Genomic DNA, 18617 nt, shown 5'->3' on the forward strand with positions numbered 1-18617 from the left:
ATTATAAAGCTGCTGTTTCATCTCATAAGAATAGGAATAAAAGTAGAATTTTGGAATGTTCTGTTCGCTACAAATACCGTCCATATATATGGAGAGTAAATGAGTTATGTGAATGATTTCTGCAGGCATGGATGACCGCTTCCCACATTTCTTGGTTTACATCTTGAAAATAGCTCTGGAATAATTGAAAGGTTGAGGTGGCCATGGTAAAAAGAAGTGACCACAACCTTTAATATTGCACGGTCATAACAAAAGTGATTTAAAAAAACAACAACAAAAAAGCATTTACTACATGCCAAGAGTTATTCTCACCTGATATAAACTGGCAAGATGGTGTTTTGTTTTTATCAAAAATGGCTGGTTGACTCCTGGATGATCTACATCATGTGCTGCAGCAGCCAGTAATCCAAGCATAACATCCAGAGGGGTGAGAAAGTTAGCAAGCTGGAGCATGTAAAAAGGGGTTCAGAGTTAAAATTGTATTTTTACAAATTACACTTACAATACATCGTAATCTCATGCACTGTATTAAACTTTATTCAAGTATTGTTGAATAACATGCTGAATCTAGTTCACACACAGTATTAACTCATTAATGTTGGTTGTTACATTACAGGTTCCCTCATCACACTAAGCTATGGCTTGTTTCTATTCTAGTTGGCCATAATTTATAAAGCACAATAGCTGAATTCACATATCACGTTAATCCAAAAACCAAGCAATAATTATGGCCCTTTGCAAACCCATTTTTTAGCAGACCCAGGAAACAATAATGTTTTCCACTTTATACCATCACTCCTTATTATTCAATTTTAGCAATATCAAATTATTAGAAGAAAATAAGCGAGCTGCCATTTTTCAAAGCAACTATTAAATAGGGATATGAAAGTCAATATATATATTTTTGGAAAGTCTGGTGGAGAGATGAATAATACCAGTATAATTTTAGCAGGAACTTTGATGCCGCAATTGACACAAACATAATGGTGCACAAAATGAGTGAACAATTAAAGAACCCTGAAGAGCCCATCGGAAAGATCTGGAGGCAGCCACATTATACATGATGCTTCAATCATATAGTCACATTTATCTTCCTGAGTTTTTTCCTATCTGTTGTGTCCTGAGCCTGCAAAAGCAGGCTCGGGACGTTGCATTGGTCCCGGGCATTCCAAAAGCTGCAGTTTGCAGAGGAGCGAGTGGTGAAGGTCGTAAGAGTATGATGGCGAAGATTGGCCGTTTGTCTGATTTTGATGTCTCACACCCAGAGAGATGGAATTCCTATGTAGCAAGGGTGGAGAATTATTTCAGAGTAAATCAGATTAGAGAAGATGGCTTGAAGACTGCAACTCTTTTGTGTGTCTGTGGACAGGAAGCTTTTGAAATCGCAGAGAATCTGGTGGCCCCTGCACCTCTGGAGTCAGTAACATATACTGACTTGAAGAAACTGTTGAAGGAACATTTCCAGCCAAAGTTATCTGTTATTGCTTGGAGGCACGCGTTCGAGCAGAGAGACCAGAGGCCTTGTGAATCTGCTGTGGATTTTATTGCAGCCTTAAGGCGAGCAGCCAGACCTTATGAGTTCAAGGATCTGGAAGAGAGGCTGCGAGATCACTTTGTATGCGATTTAAGGAACAGAGACTTAGAAGATTTTTGCAAAAGAAGATGTCTCTTTCCAAGACGCGCTACAAGAGGTGACAGCTGAGGAAGCAGCAGGTGGGGCTATGAAGGCCTTACGGCTCACCAAGAACCCTCCAGACACAGCTACCATCCATCAAGAGGACGCTCAAGAAGGATCAGAAGTGGATCCTGAAGAGGAGTTCGATAGAATTCACCAGCCAGCTGAGAGGAGGCAGAAGGGACATCTGGTCAAAGCCCCAGCATCTCTTCAATGCTTCGGGTGAGGAGGACGCCATAAGCGAGCTGACTGCAGGTTTTGCTCAGCCATTTGCAGGGTGTGTGGCAGGCAGGACCACATTGCATCCATCTGTTTGGGTCACCAGAAGGTTCAACCTCAGGAAGAATTGCTTCAGAAGGGGCTCCAGCCAAAACAGGGTGGGTTTCTGCGCATCGCGCAGGAGTATTCTACAAACAGGGTCACACAAGCCCCTTAAGAAGAAACTTTCCATTAACGTAAGGTTGCAAGGGGCTCCCCTATCAATGGAGTTGGACACTGGGTCCGCTCTCTCAATTATTTCAATTAACACATTCAAAAGGATATGCAACAGCAGTGGCCTTTGAGTTAAACTCAGGCCATCAAATCTAATACTTACTGATTTTCAGAATTCTGTGGTGTGTGTTAAGGGGGAGGCCACCCTTAGAGTACAGCATAAGGATTTTGAAGGTTCCCTAGATGTGGTGGATGTTGGGGGTGAACGTACGAGTCTTATTGGACTCGATTGGTTTGAGGCTCTGGGAATCCAGGTAACTGGGCTGCACCATTTGCAAACATTGAGTCTTGCAGAAGTCTTCAAGGAGTTTGCAGATGTGTTTAGTTCAGAGCTAGGATCCTACAAGGGGCCTCCAATTTCTCCATGGTTAGACCCAACCATCACGCCCATTAGGGTTAAGCCTCAAGGGCAAGATTGATGCTGAGCTGGACAAATTGCTCCAGCAGGGCATTCTAGAACCTGTGGATTCTAGTCCATGGGAAACCCCCATAGTAACACCTCTAAAGGCTAATGGGGACATATGTATACGTGCAGACTATAAGTGCACACTGAATAAGGCGCTGCAACAGCACGTTTATCCAGTGCCAGTAGTAAGTCACATTCTGGCCTCCCTCAAGGGGGGGCACATTTTTGCGAAGCTTGACTTGGCACAGGCCTATCAACAGCTACCTGTTGATGAGGCAGCTGCAGAGGCCCAGACTATTGTAACTCACAGGGGGGACTTCAAGGTCAAGAGACAACAATTTGGGGTAAATGTAGCCCCTGGCATATTCCAAATGTCATGGAGAGCACACTTCGAGGTATTCTTGGGGTCTGTCCCTATTTCGATGACGTCCTCATTGCTGGGGAGTCATCCCAAAATTTAGCAGAAAGACTAAGGGCTGTCTTGCTTTGTTTTCAAAAAGCAGGCCTTAAACTAAAGAACGATAAATGTAAGATAGGAGTCACTTCTACTGACTTCTTAGGATTCAGGGTTGATGCTCAAGGCATTCACCCTGATGAAACTAAATTGCAAGCTATTCAGCAGGCCCCAAGCCCTAAGTCTAAGAGTGAGCTGCAAGCCTTCGTGGGGCTATTAAATTTTTACCATGCATTTCTCCCACATAAAGCTGAAGTAACAGAACCATTACGCAGGCTCTTAGACAAGCAGGCTCCTTGGCAGTGGACTAAAGTCCATGAAAAGAGTTTCAATGAGGTTAAAGCCTTGTTCACTTCTAATGCTGTTTTAGCGCATTTCAATGAGCAACTGCCTGTTTGCATCGCATGCAATGCATCTCCTTATGGGGTGGGAGCCGTACTTAGCCATCTGAAAGCTGATGGGACATAGGTCCCTGTGGCCTATTACTCAAGGACTCTGTCTTCTGCAGAGCGAAATTACACTCAAATTGACAGGGAAGCCTTGGCCAATAGTGGCTGGCATTAAGAAATTTCATGATTTCTTATATGGCCGCCATTTCACGGTCTTTACTGACCATAAGCCTCTGCTGGGTTTGTTTACCACTAACAAACAGACCCCACATATCATTTCTCCTCGTATGCTGAGATGGTTCATTTTCCTGTCAGCATATGACTATACTTTAGTTCACAAACCAGGAAAAGAAATGGGTCATTCAGATGGCCTGAGCAGATTACCACTGAACCAATTAGAGCCAGATCCTGTTCCAGCCATTAATATTCTGTCCATTCAGGAGTTGCCTGAGTCTCCCCTCAGTGCTAGGGACGTGGCTGCAGAAACTGCCAATGATCACACGCTTACACACGTGCTGACATGGGTGTTGTCAGGATGGCCTGATAAGTGCCCAGATACTGAGTTCCAAAGTTTCTGGCACAAGAAGCATGAGTTTTCCACTTTCAAGGGTTGCCTGTTATGGGGCAGCAGGATAGTGATCCCAACCTCATTGAGGTCTAGAATCTTGATCTCTGTGCATGAGGGACATCCTGGTATAGTCAGGATGAAAGCACTTGCGCGCAGCCATCTTTGGTGGTCTGGCCTTGATAAAGCCATTGAGGCCCAGGTGCACGGGTGCCAAGTGTGCCAACAGTCCCGGCCTGAAATGCCTCAGGCCCCAGTACATAGGTGGGAGAAAACTCAAACCCCATGGTCTAGGGTGCATATAGCTTATGCTGGGCCCTTTCAGGGGCAATTCTTCCTGGTTGTTGTTGATAGCCATTCCAAGCGGCTAGAGGTTGTTCCTGTTTCCTCCACTACTACTGCCAGGATCATCCAGGTGTTGAGAGGAATTTTTGCATCACACGGTCTTCCAGATGTTCTGGTTTTGGATAATGGCCCTTAATTTACCTCTTCTGAGTTCCAGGCTTTTCTTCAGGCCAATCTGATCCGGCATGCAACATCGGCTCCCTTCCACCCCTCCTCCAATGGACTGGCAGAGAGAATGGTGCGCACCACCAAAGATGCCCTCAAGAAACTGACTTACAGTAACTGGCATCACAGGTTAGCAGATTTCCTTCTTGCACACCGCACCACACCATGCATTGCCACAGGGAAGAGCCCTGCTGAACTTTGCTGGGGTCGCCGCCTCATCACTAAGCTGGACAGGTTGCACCCTGACCGGGCGGCTTCACAGGTGTCACAACCGCGGGCACCTAGGAGACTCCAGGTGGGCAAGGAACTATGGGCCTGGACATATCTGGGTCACAGCTGTGTTCTGCAAGGTCTCTGGGCCATTGTCATATGAAGTTGCCTTGGGTGATGGCCACGTTATTCGCAGATACATAGACCAAATGTGTTGGAGACTGGACTTTCACCCTTCCACTCCTGGCTCTGCTCTAGGGGGGGTGGAGGACCATAATATGCATTCAGGGTCACAGTTTCCCAGGACTAACAGGCCCTCACTAGCTGCTACTGAGGCTGTTGGGAATTCATCCCAAAGTTCCGCAAGTGCTCCTAACAGGAATTCGCTGGATAGGGAATCATCCCACACATCCATAATTACTCCAGACAGGGAGTCACACTGGGGGTATCCACAGTATTCACATATGTCAGATAGTGCTCCAGACAGGGAGACTGACTGGGGGTACCCACACAAATCACAAGCAGCAAGAGAAAAGGAATACCATCAGGGGCGCTTGCCAAATTCCGCAATTGCTCCCAAAAGGAGGTCTCCAACAAAAGGGGTTGCCATGGAGGCGACTCCTGACTCTGGCACCTGGGACACGTGCTTGGGGGCCACAGAGTACTGGGGCACTTCCGCTACCCAGCCCTCTCCATCTGCTGTCCTTGGGCTCGAGGGACAGTGTTCCCAAGAGGGGTCCATTGTGGACTCGGGAACTTCCACCCCTCCAAGGTATGCTGGCTTAGACTTAGAGGGTCCAGCCAGCCAGCAGCTGGGCGGGTCAACCGGGTATTTGGGACAGCAAAGTCCTGGCCTGCCTAGCTTGGTAGGCGAGCAGGTAGGCCAGGCACCCTCACCAGGGTCACCTGGGAATTTAGGGCAGCAACACCCTGGCCTGCCTAGCCTGGTAGGCAAGCAGGTGGGCCAGGCAATCTCTCTGGGCATTAGAAGGTCGCAGAGGGCCAAGTGCCCACCCAAACATCTGAGAGATTTTGTGAAGTTGCTGTCAAATCATGAGGGACCTGTTCATGAGGCCCCTGAATAAGGGGAGCAACTCGTGGGTAAATTATTTTGTATTATTTTTTTTTATTTCGGATACATTTATTGTATTACTAAGATTGAAGGGGGTTTGCCTGAGGGCAGACTCGAGTATTCTACACTTCTTGCATTTGATTAATGAAACTGTATGACACTCTTTCCAATGCATGGCGTACATGTGAGTGCACAAAGTATGTTCCATCTAGGGGGGAGGGGAGTTGTGTCCTGAGCCTACAAAAGCAGGCTTGGGACGTTGCATTGGTCCCGGGCATTCCAAAAGCTGCCCGGGACAAGACAAAGCGGTGCCAGTCTTGTGCGCATGCGCATGGTGCGAAAACGCTCTGTTTCGTTGGTTGATGTTGTCTGGGTTCCTGACCATATAAAAAGGCTTGCGTGCCTTTTGTTTTTGCTTGGGTGTTGTTAGAAGGAGAATAAAGAGTTGTTCAACATCGCCCTGTGTCTTCATCATTTGCACGTGAACGAAGTATATAACACTATCCATTCCTCCCTTCCCCCTTCTCTTCCTCCTGGAGACATCTCTAGGATACCGAGTTATAGCCAATCTAAGGGGAGAAAAAAACACTTTTGGTTTCTAACACACTGAAAACAAAATGTCCCTTTCTCTGGGGAAGCCTTCTATCCTCTGGAACAGAGCCCTTCCATTGGGAGATAAAGTCAGAAAGTGTCTTCTTTCCTGAGGTTTGTTTGTTTTTTAGTTAAATTGTTTGCCACCCATCTTGCCTTGGGTGGCTTACACAAGTAAAATGGAAAAAACGATTAAAATGTAAACATAGCAATAGTAAAGCAATGAAATAATAAAAATAAAAAATAAGGTTAAGATTAAAAATAAGGTTCCAGAAAGCTCTGAAAACCTGGCTTAGGGTTGAAGTTCATTATTTGCCTAGGGTGGCCCTTGTTTTGTTTTGTTTGATTTCATTGTTCATAAGTTTATTTTAGTCTGGGCTATCAGTCTGATTTGATGTTTTTTAATGTTTTTTTTTCTAGCTTTGTATGTCCCCCAAAGTCTACTGGAGTTGGGAGAATAATAAATTTAAGTAAATAAATCAGAGTCTGAATCCAGGTACGGTGTGTAACCTTCAGAAACAAGCAATACTATTTTAACTCTGGCAAATATTCTATAAAGTTCAATTTGTTTTTTTGGAGCTAGAAAGTAACATGTTGATTTATAATTTTTATTGGAAAAAGTGTTGAATTTGTACTATGTGCATAAAAAAGCAGCTACATACTCAGGACAGATAAGGCGGTTGAGGGGAATTGAATAATTTGTGAAAAAAAATAACATTTTTCCAGAACCATTGCAGCTTTTTTCATTTTTATTAGGAATAAATACAAAAAATATTTTCCGGTTTGTATTCTCTCGTTTCCACTGGGCCTTTTCATCTAGAATCACTTTACCTTATTGACCTGTACTGTATTATCTTTCAGGTATCAGTGAAAAAGGATAAATATTGGGTCTAAGTTGCAGGCAGCTGTATAGTATAAAAATATCTGAATGTTTCAGATATTTTATGTAGCCACTGATATCTCAGGTGAAGAATATTAGTAATTTTAAAAAGTATACTGGATTAGGATTAGGCTTAAGGTATCTTGTTTTTGACAGAAGGATGAAAGAAACAATGTAATCTGCAAAATCAACTGTAATGATTGCAACCAATTCTACATGGGACAAACATCATGTCAATTAAAAATCATGATCCACAAACATCGGCTGGCAGTCAAACGCCATGATCCCAACTCCTTAATCTCTACCCACACCAACACCAAACAACACCAGTTCGATTGGAGCAACACTAAAATCATCGGCCAGGCTATCACCCACCACGCTCGTGAGTTCATCAAAGGCTGGCACTTCACAAGCAATTCCATCAACAGACATATTGACCTACAACCAACCTACGATCCCCTCAGAATCCAAATCAAATGCATAGTCAAACAGAGACAGCATTGACCCTCAACCAACCCACGCAAGCCCCTCCTCTCCCCCATCAGCAGTTCAACTTCCAATGACACTGGCCTGATGTAACCTCTCTATCACAAAACCCATCACAAGCATCCCAACCAACAACCTCAGAGAACGAACCTTCACCCTCATTCTACACCCGAGCTACAGATATTTGCCACCATTGCAAATAAATTGTCCTAAAAATGCGAGTCTTGGGTATATTCATGACAAATTGGAAAACACAGATCACTAAGATTAAAAATTTATTAAAACTGAGCTTTCATCAGCGCCTGCTGACATCGTCAGAGTGTAAGCCAGGATTTGGAAGCATGTTCTTATAGTCTCTGTGATGCCAACCATTTAGCTAGAGCGCATTACGGGTCTATTCAGCCCTCACCCTATATACTCATATGTATGGATGTAGGCATGTGTGTGTGTGTATGTATCATGTGTATATGTGTGTTATGTATGTTTACAGGTAGGTATATACTTTCTTTTGAGAGCAGGCAACAGAATTTCATTTTTAATGTGGGCCAGTGGACTCATAGTAAAAAAAATGACAATAAAGGTTATCTTTCTATATTTAAAAATAAGAATCAATAGAGGCAAGGTTGACTTTTTTCCCCCTTGCAGGTCTTCTCTGTAAATTGTTTTTTAAAGTTTCTGTCCCAGCATGTTGAACTTCAGGTAAGTGGGAAAAAAAATATCAACACAAGTGGGTTTCCAGGAATGAATTGGGTACAAAGAACTCTTGAACACGTCTCCTTTCTCTTCAGCCTGTTAAGGCCTTTCTCCAACAATTTGCTTTTTCAGCAAATGCAAACTGGCATTATTCATCTACTTTAATGGCCCAGTTTGACTGTAATGTTAAATTCTGTATTATGGACATGAACTGGCATGAATTTTAGGCTTGTACGCTTTCCATTTCTCTTTTGTTTCTTTTGGCATTTCTGTGAAAAAGAATCTGGAAGCATCTACTTCTAACTGTAAACAAATCAGACTTCATTTGTCTGAAATCAGGAAATGCTGTTTAGTTTCAAGTTTTCAAAACACTGTCAAAAGAACCCCAGACCAAGCACTGGCAAGTTTTTCTGGACTGTAACACCCTTTCTCTCAATTTACTTTGAGCCAAAAAAATGTTTAGAATTGCCTAAATCCCACACAGTCCGCACCCAGACCATTAACATCTCTACAACTTGGGTGAGAACTTATCAGATTTTTCATGAGATCTCAAGATTTTTGGGCATTCTCACAAAAGTTCTAAGACTTTTTATTTTAACCATCTCATAAGATGTTGGACAATTTTTCAAAACATCGATAGGCTAGGCTGTCTCTTGGATCCTGATTCTCCTATAATGCCATCCTGCTGGATAAGTTCTATTTTTAAGATTGGTTGAACGGCTACATCCTTTTTTGTTCTTTATGTTCCATACCTCAGGTGGAATGAACATTGGAGATTTCATTGGCGGTTTTTACTGACATAAGTACAGTTGTGGTGCACTTTTGTTTTCTTAGTAAAATGAGTTCATTGCTTTGTGGTCTATAGAAATTCTCAGCTAAACTTGTGTGGTTACCTTGGGCTCTTTTAAGTAGCAGTGCATAGCTTGCGTGACATCAGCAGCATGGACAGCATTGTGATACGGGTTTTGGCTGTGATAATCTTCCTGCACCATACCTAGAAGGAACAGAAGAGATGTGAACTTTTTCTTCAACTCTGTGATTCAAATGCTTTTGACACTTTGGGCTGATAGCTAAACTTTAAACTGGAGCTCTTTCTAAGATTTCAATAGCTTATCATTCCTTTGGTTAAACAGAAAATCTATACTGTGGAAAAGATTTGTTTCTAAATCATTTTTTATTGCTTTTAATGAAAACAATAAAAGTCAGAAGAAAAATAAATACCTTATGAGGAAAAAAAAAGGAGGAAAATCTACAATGGTATTATTATCCAAGGCTGATTTTCTCTATGGATCAAGGTGGTCCCTGATCTAAAGCTGAGCAGTACCTCTTATTCCTAAAACCAGATAGCAATCACATGATTGATGAAATAGGAATACTGCCTATTTCACTTAGTATACAGTGGGGCAAACTAGATGACAACTGTGTGAATTTAATTACCGTATTGTCCGGCGTATAGGACGACTCGGTGTATAAGACGATGTCCGACTTCGGCGCCAATTTGCATGCCTAGAAAGTTGTCTTATATGCCAGAAACTACTGTAATTTCCAGTGTATAAGACGACTCGGCGTATAAGACGATCCCCAACTTCGGCACTGATTTCTATGCTTTAGAAAGTCGTCTTATATGCTGGAAAATACGGTAACATACCTATATTTTTATACTATCACTATTATAGTCATGGTTGTAGTCATAGTGTCATAAACAGAAACTGAGCATAGTCTCTCCAATCTCTTTTCTAAATTGTACTTTGCATATTAAGTGAAGCCTCCATTATTGTAAAAAGATATGTACCCTGAACTATAAAATCACACTTTTGGAAAAGCATAAACTTTCTTTCCTAAGGTCCTGATATTACTCAGATTTTTGAATAATATTCCCTTAATATCTGTATTCACATGAAAAACAGAATAGCAGAGTTGGAAGGGACCTTGGAGATCTTCTAGCCCAACTCTCTGCTCAAGCAGGAGACACTATGCCATTTCAGATAAATGGTTGTACAATCTCTTCTTAAAAGCCTCCAGTATTAAACCAAAGATGCTTTTTTACTAGGCAACTGGACTTTTTTGTTTTTCTTTGAAGATCTTTTGCTTCTCATCCAACAAGCTGAAGAAGCTTCTTGGATGAGAAGTGAAAAAACATCTTTGGGACAACTATGACCTGGTTGACTTAGATTCTCCATACACCTCCAGTATTGGAGCACCCACTACTTTTGGGCGCAAGTCGTTCCACTGATTAATTGTTCTGACTGTCTAATTTCTCCCAAGTTTTAGGTTGGTTCTCTCCTTGACTGGTTTCAGCATGATTCATGATTAATTTCAATAGGATTAATGTTGAATCTGAGTATGAGATGGTGTATTTTTTGTACAAAAAGCATGCCCCTATATGTTGAGCATATATTTACCTCCTACACAATTGTTCTGGGCTAAGTGAAGCCAGTGCCACCAGGAAATAGCAGTGTGGCCTGTGAGGTTCCCCATACACCCCATTCTAATTCTATCTTTCAAGAGCTTCTTTCCATATTTAGGGTTCAGCTCTGAAATATACCACTGTTGGTATATTATGAGAAGAAACCTGCATTGGTCAGACCTTCTGGGCACCAGACATGAACAAGACTTCAGAGAAAATGTCACTAGTGGTGACATGATAGCAGTGCTCCAATATCTCAGGGGTTGCCACAAAGAAGAGGGAGTCAAACTATTCTCCAGAGGGCAGAACAAGAAGTAATGGATGGAAACTAATCAAGGAGAGAAGCAACCTAGAACTAAGGAGAAATTTCCTGACAGTTAGAATAATCAATCATTGGAATGACTTGCTTCCAGAAGTTGTGAATGCTCCAACACTGGAAGTTTTTAAGAACAGACTGGACAGCCATTTGTCTGAAATTGTATAGAGTTTCCTGGGTTGGACTAGATGATCTCCAAGGTACCTTCCAACTTTATCATTGTCATTATCATTATCATTATCAAAATGAATCAGAAATTGGAATGGAAGTCCTGAAAGAAGATATTTTAAAAAAAGCAGCATCACAAAGAAGATAATTAAGACTTATTCTCAATCTCCGTGGACTCTAGAACAAGAATAATCATCCTCAATTATAGGAAGGCAGATTATAGGTAAACATTAGGAAAAAGGATAAAAGTAGTTTGACACTAGTAGCAATGACTTAGGGAGATAGTGGCTACCCTTAACAGAACATACATTATCTGGGATATCTGGGAATACCTTGATAACAAAATAATTAGTAGACAAACCTTGATAACAAAGTAATCAAACAAATGTACATCCCTTATTCAATTTGATGTTGAAATGGCTCCTTTATAGCTCTATAAATTAATCTAAATGACTACACGGAGATTGTTTTAAATGGACACGTGGCAAAAATCATTCCTGTAGTGAGGCAACGAAAAGACCACATACTTGGTTTGGGTTTTTACTTTTTCAGTCTAGCACTTGCAGACTTCTTAACCTATTTGGGTTTCCTAATCCTGTAATACTCACATTTCAGCTGAAAGACTGACAACAAGGTTCTTTTGCCCTTTTGACTCTTGTTAGCAACAGAAGTGAGAATTCTATCACTTTGCTACTAAGCTTTGATTGTGCCAAGTAGTTGTTCAATTTCACTTCGCAGAGAAGTGATAAATAAACTGTCACACTAACTTGGCGTTTAAGAAGAATGTATTTTATAAACCTTTTCCCACATAAGAAAAATAAAAGTAAAGGTGAGACAAATAAGATAGGGTTAGGATTAGCAGATACAGCCTATGGATAGCCATGAGGTCAAAATGAAGAAGGCAAAATTGCATTGCTTCTCACCAAAACAATAAAAAAAGCAAAAAGCAGTCAGAGTGTATGGAACTGCAACGGCACACAAACTGGATGGATGGACAAATGGGGGGGGGAGAGAGAGAGGGATGGATGGAGGGAGGGAGGGAGAGAAAGAGAGAGAGAGAGAGAGAGAGAGAGAGAGAGAGAGAGAGAGAGAGAGAGAGAGAGAGAGAGAGAGAGAGAGAGAGAGATCACGTGAATCTCCTGATCAGCCAAATAATTGAAAAATCTGTAATGTACCCAACAGAGATAGAACCATCAAATCAATTCTCTTTCCAGAGAACTTCCCCACTTTAAATCAGCTTGTGCCTGCCAGAGCCTATACAACATTTATTTGTGTTATTATGCTTTTTTATTGGATGGATTGATATTGTTCCATCCAATTATTGCAACTATGTCATGATAACATTATTTTAATTTTAGTTTTTTTTTACTAGGAATGTTTTAACTGACATTTTATAATGACTGTTTTAATTATCAACCCAAACTGCCATGAATTGTTGGCAGATTCAGTGGTATATAAATATAATATAAAAGTCGATAGTAGAAGCAGGGCAGCTCTTATATTTGACCACATTATCAACCAACACTGAAGTGTGCTAATTCATATCCATTTAAAAAAATGTCGGGAGAAGAAGGAAATCACTCTTTGAAACCAAAGTAACTAAAGATAACTGTAGCTGTGGACTGGGGATGAGGAGAAATCAACATTATGACAGAATGACATAAAAAGAAACGGTTACCTTGTAGCTTGGGAGATGGGAGGTTGAGCCCTATGTTCAGTTTGGGTTGAGATAGTCTTGTTTAGTTTGAAATGGCTATTTGACAAACCGGGTCAAGTGGAGAAAGTCAGATAGCAGGGTAAAGGAAGACAATGAAATATGTACGGTGAGATCATGATGCAAACCCCAAGCAAATATGAAAAGTTAAGGTCCACATTCTGGCATCATAATGTGTGTTTCATCCATTGACATCACTATCATTTGTACCAAACAAGTATAGCTCCAGGGGCCATCAAAAGAAATTGAGAAGATGGGATGCAGAAATCTCTGCCATCCTAGGTTGTCCACACCTAACTTCAGAGATTCTGAACCTAAGGTATTTAAAGAGATAGCATCAACATTCACAGGTAATGGAAGGATGTGCTTACCTAAAAATCTGTATAATGTAACCATATCTAACTGGAAATGATGAATAAGCCCATGTATATTAAAGAGGTGGCACAACAAGGTTACCAGGCTGTTCCCTGAAAGAACAACAACAAAAAAAGCATATCAGTTACTTGCATTTAGTACTATACCATAAAATAGATAGAATGCAGGTTCTGTAACTCTGGAAATCTTCCCAGTAGTTTTTGATTACCTAAACAAGTAAGTTTATTGGGCCAAGACAAATTCCCAGCTAGCATGGCAGTTAAAGGCATTTTCAGAACATCTAGAGGGCTTGCAACTATATCAAGATAGTATTATTTTAATTTTAGTTTTTTACTAGAGATGTTTTAATCCTTCTACCCACTTTCTAGTAGTACTAGGCCAACTTCAGATACGAAATAAGAGTATTTCTTATATTTGCCACACAGACAGATGAATATAGGTAGTCCTCAACTTACAATGACAATTGGGACCAAATTTCTGTGGTTAAGCAAGGTGGGCGTTAACCGGGTTGCTTCTGATGTTACAACCTTTTTTGCTATGTTGTTGAGAGAATCATTGCAGTGAATCTGGGTCCCTCTCCCATTGATTTTGCTTCTTGGAAGCTGGCGGGGAAGGTCGTAAATGGTGATTACATGAAATCGGGACCCAGTGACTCTTCATAAATACATGCTGTTTGCCAAGTGCCCAAATTAAGATCACGTGACTGTTGGGATGCTGCAGTGGTCCTAAGGATGAGGACCGGTCATAAGCTCAAATTTTGATCATGTGGCTGTGGGGATGTTGTGATGGTCCTAAGTGTGGGGACCAGTCATAAATCACTTTTTTCAATGCCATTATAACATTAAACAGTTCACTAAAGGAATGGTTCTAAGTCAAGGATGACCTGCATATTAGAAGAACATGTCCAGGAGTTTTCAGTGATGTCCAAATATCCTATTCTTTTCACACTTATACTTTGCTGAAGACCGCCTATACTTCATGGATGTTCCATGTATTGACAGAAGATTCTGGGTATGCACTAAGATTAATTTTTTGCTCTCAAGGAACAACAGACTAAGCCCATGGTGCTATTCAGGCACTGCTCATTGTACCGGCTAAAATCAGCAAGCTGTCTTTTGTGCAACATATCTGTTATTATTACATTTCTCCTGAAGAAGAAAAGACAGTAGGATGCATTTTGAATGAAAGCCAGAATTCACACCAAAGGCTGAGGTGCAAAAAAGAATCTTGTACCATTATGGGCAGTGCAATGCATTTTGAAAGTTTTTTTTTAAAAAAAAACTCATCCAGGATACTTTGAGCAAAGCTTCACCCTGAATTTTATAGAACTTTTTTTTTTTTTTTTGGCAGGGCTGGGGACATGTACCACCTAAGAAGTCTGGGGGAAAAATTCTGGCCCCAGTCTTCCTCCTGACATCATAGCCTAAGGCTGACTCTAACTGGGTAATTTTAAAGTTATATCTACAATTACACAAATTACTAAGAAAGCAGTTGTTGGATTTTGTTTGTTTTGCTTTAAAAATAACAAAAACTATCAGTAGCAGCAAGATATGATGGTTGTTTTAGCAGGATCTGGATGATAAAGAGAGAGGAGCGAGGCTGGAATATACTGAACCAGGAAGGGAAAAGACTAAAAGTGTCAATGAGAACAAGAAGCAACATGCACGTGCTGTGAACTTGCACAAATCTCTACAGACTTTTGATATCTTATGGACAATTTCTTTTCTTTTCCTTTTATTTCTCTTTTGTCCACAGTTACAGAGTTGGTACCTTTGAACCAACAATAGCCAAGATGTTTCTCTAAAGACACCATTCCTCATAGAGTAGATTCCAGGATATAGGATATCACAATCACAGCTGTAAAAAGGCATTTTTTTTTTTGCAGTTTTCTACCCTGTTCATTTAAGCTTCATGTTGTGCAACAAGAAAAGTTTCAACAAAACAAGCTTTAAGGTTGAAGGAACAACTTTGAGTTCAATCAGTGAAAACATGAAACACCACTGTTGAACATGCATTTAATGAAATAGTATTTTGTGCTGTTTCTTTGTATCTTACCATTTGTCAAGCGGTCGAACAGGAAAATGTCAAAATCCCACATTCCCACCTTGGATAACATATGCTGGAAACAGAAAGATAAAATGCAGAATAATTGTATGTGCCAACTTAAATGTAAAGCGCTTTCTATTAAAATGAACAGCATCCTTAAAATAGAAGATAACAATTGCACAAAGAAAGCCTCATCTAGAATTAGAGCTATCCTGGAAATCAAATCAAGTTTTATTCTTGCAATATAGGTGACTCCCTCTCACAGTTACTGTTTTTGAGCCAGGTTTCGCCCAATCTGTACTTGAGCCTTTGATTTTTCCTGCCTAAACGTAAAACTTTACTTTTCTCTACACTGACACTCATTTTGTTGGATAGGGTCCATTGTTCAAGTTTGTCAAGATCTTTTTGGATCCTGAGTTTGTCTTCTGGAGTGTTGGCTACTCCTGTCAGTTTGGTGTCATCTGCAAATTTGATGAGTTCCCCTTCAATTCCCTTATCTAAGTCATTTATGAAGATATTGAAGAGTACTGGGCCTAAGACGGAACCTTGTGGTACCCCACTGCTTACTTCTCTCCATGTGGATGTAGTGCCATTGAGGACTACTCGTTGAGTATGGTTTGCCAGCCAGCTACAGATCCATCTGGTGGTGATGTTGTCTATTTCATCTTTTTCTAGCTTACCAAATCTACTAGTCTACTTTATCAAATGCCACAGCATTTCGCTAATCTACTAGTTTAGTCACTTTATCAAAGAATGAAATAAGATTGGTTTGGCATGATCTGTTTTTAATAAACCCGTGCTGGCTACTAGTTATAACTTTGTTTGCTTCTAGTTCACAGATCTGTTTTTTGATTGATGTTAAACTGACTGGTCTATAGTTTCTGTTTTTTCCCCTTTCTTGAAGATGGGAACCACAGCAGCCTTTTTCCAATCCTCAGGTACTTCCCCAGTGCTCCAGGATTTATGAAAGATGTGATGTAATGGTTCTGAGATAACACCTGCCAGCTCCTTCAGAACTCTGGGATGTAATCTGTCAGGTCCCGGTGATTTATACTTGTCAAGGTCGGATAGGTGTTCTCTTACCATTTTCTTGCTTATTTTAATTTTTGTTTCTAGTTTGACTTTGGCAGTGGTTTTTTTGGTATGTTGAGCTATAGTTTTTTTTGTGTGAAGACTGATGCAAAGTATGAGTTAAGCAGCTCTGCTTTCTCCCTGTTGTCTGTTATTTCCTTGCCAGCTTCTCTTTTTAGTAGACCAACAGTTTCCTTGACTTTTTTCTTCTTCTTAGTGTGTTGGAAGAAACTTTTTTAAAATTATCTTTGATTTCTGTTGCAAGTCTTTGTTCATTCTGAGCCTTTGCTTTCCTGACTTCCTCTTTGCATATTCTGGCTGTCTGCTGATAATCGGCCTTAGTTATGTGTCTCTCTTTCCATTTTTTGTATTTGTTCTTTTTCTCTTTCAGTTTGTCAGAGAGATCTTTGTGCAGCCATGCTGGTTTCCTCTTGAATTTCTTGCTTTTCTTTTTCAGTGATATTGTGCTGGTCTGGGCTTTTATGAACGCATTTTTCAGAGTTTCCCACGCTGCTTGAGTTGTTTTCCCCTTTAGGATTTTCATCCATGGTATCTTTCCTAGGTTCTCTTTGAGTTTGTTAAAGTAAATGTTACTGAAATGTTAAGTTCCATGATATAGGTAGTCCTCGATTTATGACCATATAAGGCAATTAAGTGAGTTTTGCCCCATATTGTAACCTTTTTTGCCACAACTGTAAAATGAATCATTACAGTTGTTAAGTGAATCATACAGTCATTAAGCGAAACTGGCTTCCCCCATTGACTTTGTTTGTCGGAAGCTAGCTGGGAAGCTTACAAATGGTGATCACATGACTCAGGGACAGTGCAACTGTCATGAATACACACCAGCCGCCAAGCACCTGAATTTTGATCACGTGACCATAGAGGCCATAAGTATGAAAACCACTTATGAATCACTTTTTTCAGTGCTGTTGTAACTTTGAATGGTCACTAAACAAATGGTTGTAAGACAAGAATTACCTGCATTTAAATCAGTTAAAATAGATAAAGGGGCTTGATTGAAAGGTTTGAATTTATCCCACAATAGTTTTACTTGGATATGGTGCTGCTAAAGATGAAAGCTACAATTCCATACCTATATATTTAAGAGTTCAACAAGACAGACTTCTGAGTTGACATGCACAAGATTATTCTCTACAGTATTATTTTTTTTTCTGTCAACTTCTTTAAGTTAGCCTGCCTTAGAATCAACCTTGCTTATATGGCAAATGGATTAAATTAATACAGCTTTATCCATCACAGTGGCCCGATTCAGATAATCAAATCCTAACTGTGACTTCAGTGTTTGCAAACTTATTTCATGATTCATTTTCAGTCAAACATACCAGGAAGCTTGTCATCATTCCCAATTTGGTCTAATGATTAAGGCACCAGGATAGAAACTGGGGGATCATGAGTTCTAGGCATGAATGCTGGGTATGTGACTTTGTGCCATTTAGTTTTTCTGGGTCCAGCCCACCTCACAGGGCTGTTGTTGGGAAAATATGGGGAAGGAAGGAGTATCAGGTATGTTTGCTGCCTTGAGTTATTCATAAAAATAATAAAGACAGGATATCAATTAATCAAATTATGGTTAAATTAGGAATGAAAATCCAAATGAAGCTTGATTATAAGAACCGAACTTGAAAGAATAGATTGCTTTTTACCCTTGCTTGACCAAGGTAGTCTTCATCCAGTAAGTACAGCGAAGTTTGTGGTATGATTCCACGCAATAGCCTGGATGCATGGAAGTATCTCTGAAAACTTAATAGTCTCTTAACCTTTTTCTTTGTTCCGATTTCTCCTGAGTAAATGGTATCTATGGGAAAAAATGGGGACAGAAGATCTTCACTAAAGCAATGAACAACAACTCCACAAAAGCCAAACCTTGATTAGCCGGTTTTAAAATTCCTGCATAATCTAATTATGCTCTTTGTCTATGGCAGTGTTTTTCAACCTTGACAATTTTAAGGCATGTGGACTTCAACTCCCAGAATTCCACAGCCAGCATTGCTGGCTGTGGAATTCTGGGAGTTGAAGTCCACATGCCTTAAAATTGTCAAGGTTGAGAAACACTGGTCTATGGAGATTCTCAGT

General features: G+C 40.6%; 1 protein-coding gene across 7 annotated transcripts in view; it reads right to left on the reverse strand.

The window, feature by feature from the left end:
- Positions 1-18617, reverse strand: part of PDE7B (phosphodiesterase 7B) — a 184195-nt gene that overhangs the window by 16660 nt on the left and 148918 nt on the right. For all 7 annotated transcript variants that reach the window (XM_039323462.1, XM_039323457.1, XM_039323451.1 and 4 more), the window contains 5 exons: positions 18188-18339; positions 15459-15522; positions 13400-13495; positions 9317-9417; positions 313-444 (listed from right to left, as the gene is read on the reverse strand). In XM_039323462.1, coding sequence (XP_039179396.1) covers positions 313-444; positions 9317-9417; positions 13400-13495; positions 15459-15522; positions 18188-18339 — 545 coding nt within the window. The remainder of the gene's footprint in view (positions 1-312; positions 445-9316; positions 9418-13399; positions 13496-15458; positions 15523-18187; positions 18340-18617) is intronic.

This window comes from Crotalus tigris, unplaced genomic scaffold (assembly GCF_016545835.1).
Source record: "Crotalus tigris isolate CLP2741 ecotype Arizona unplaced genomic scaffold, ASM1654583v1 scf7180000017611.44802233496:7321179, whole genome shotgun sequence".
Classification (NCBI taxonomy): Eukaryota; Metazoa; Chordata; class Lepidosauria; order Squamata; family Viperidae; genus Crotalus; species Crotalus tigris.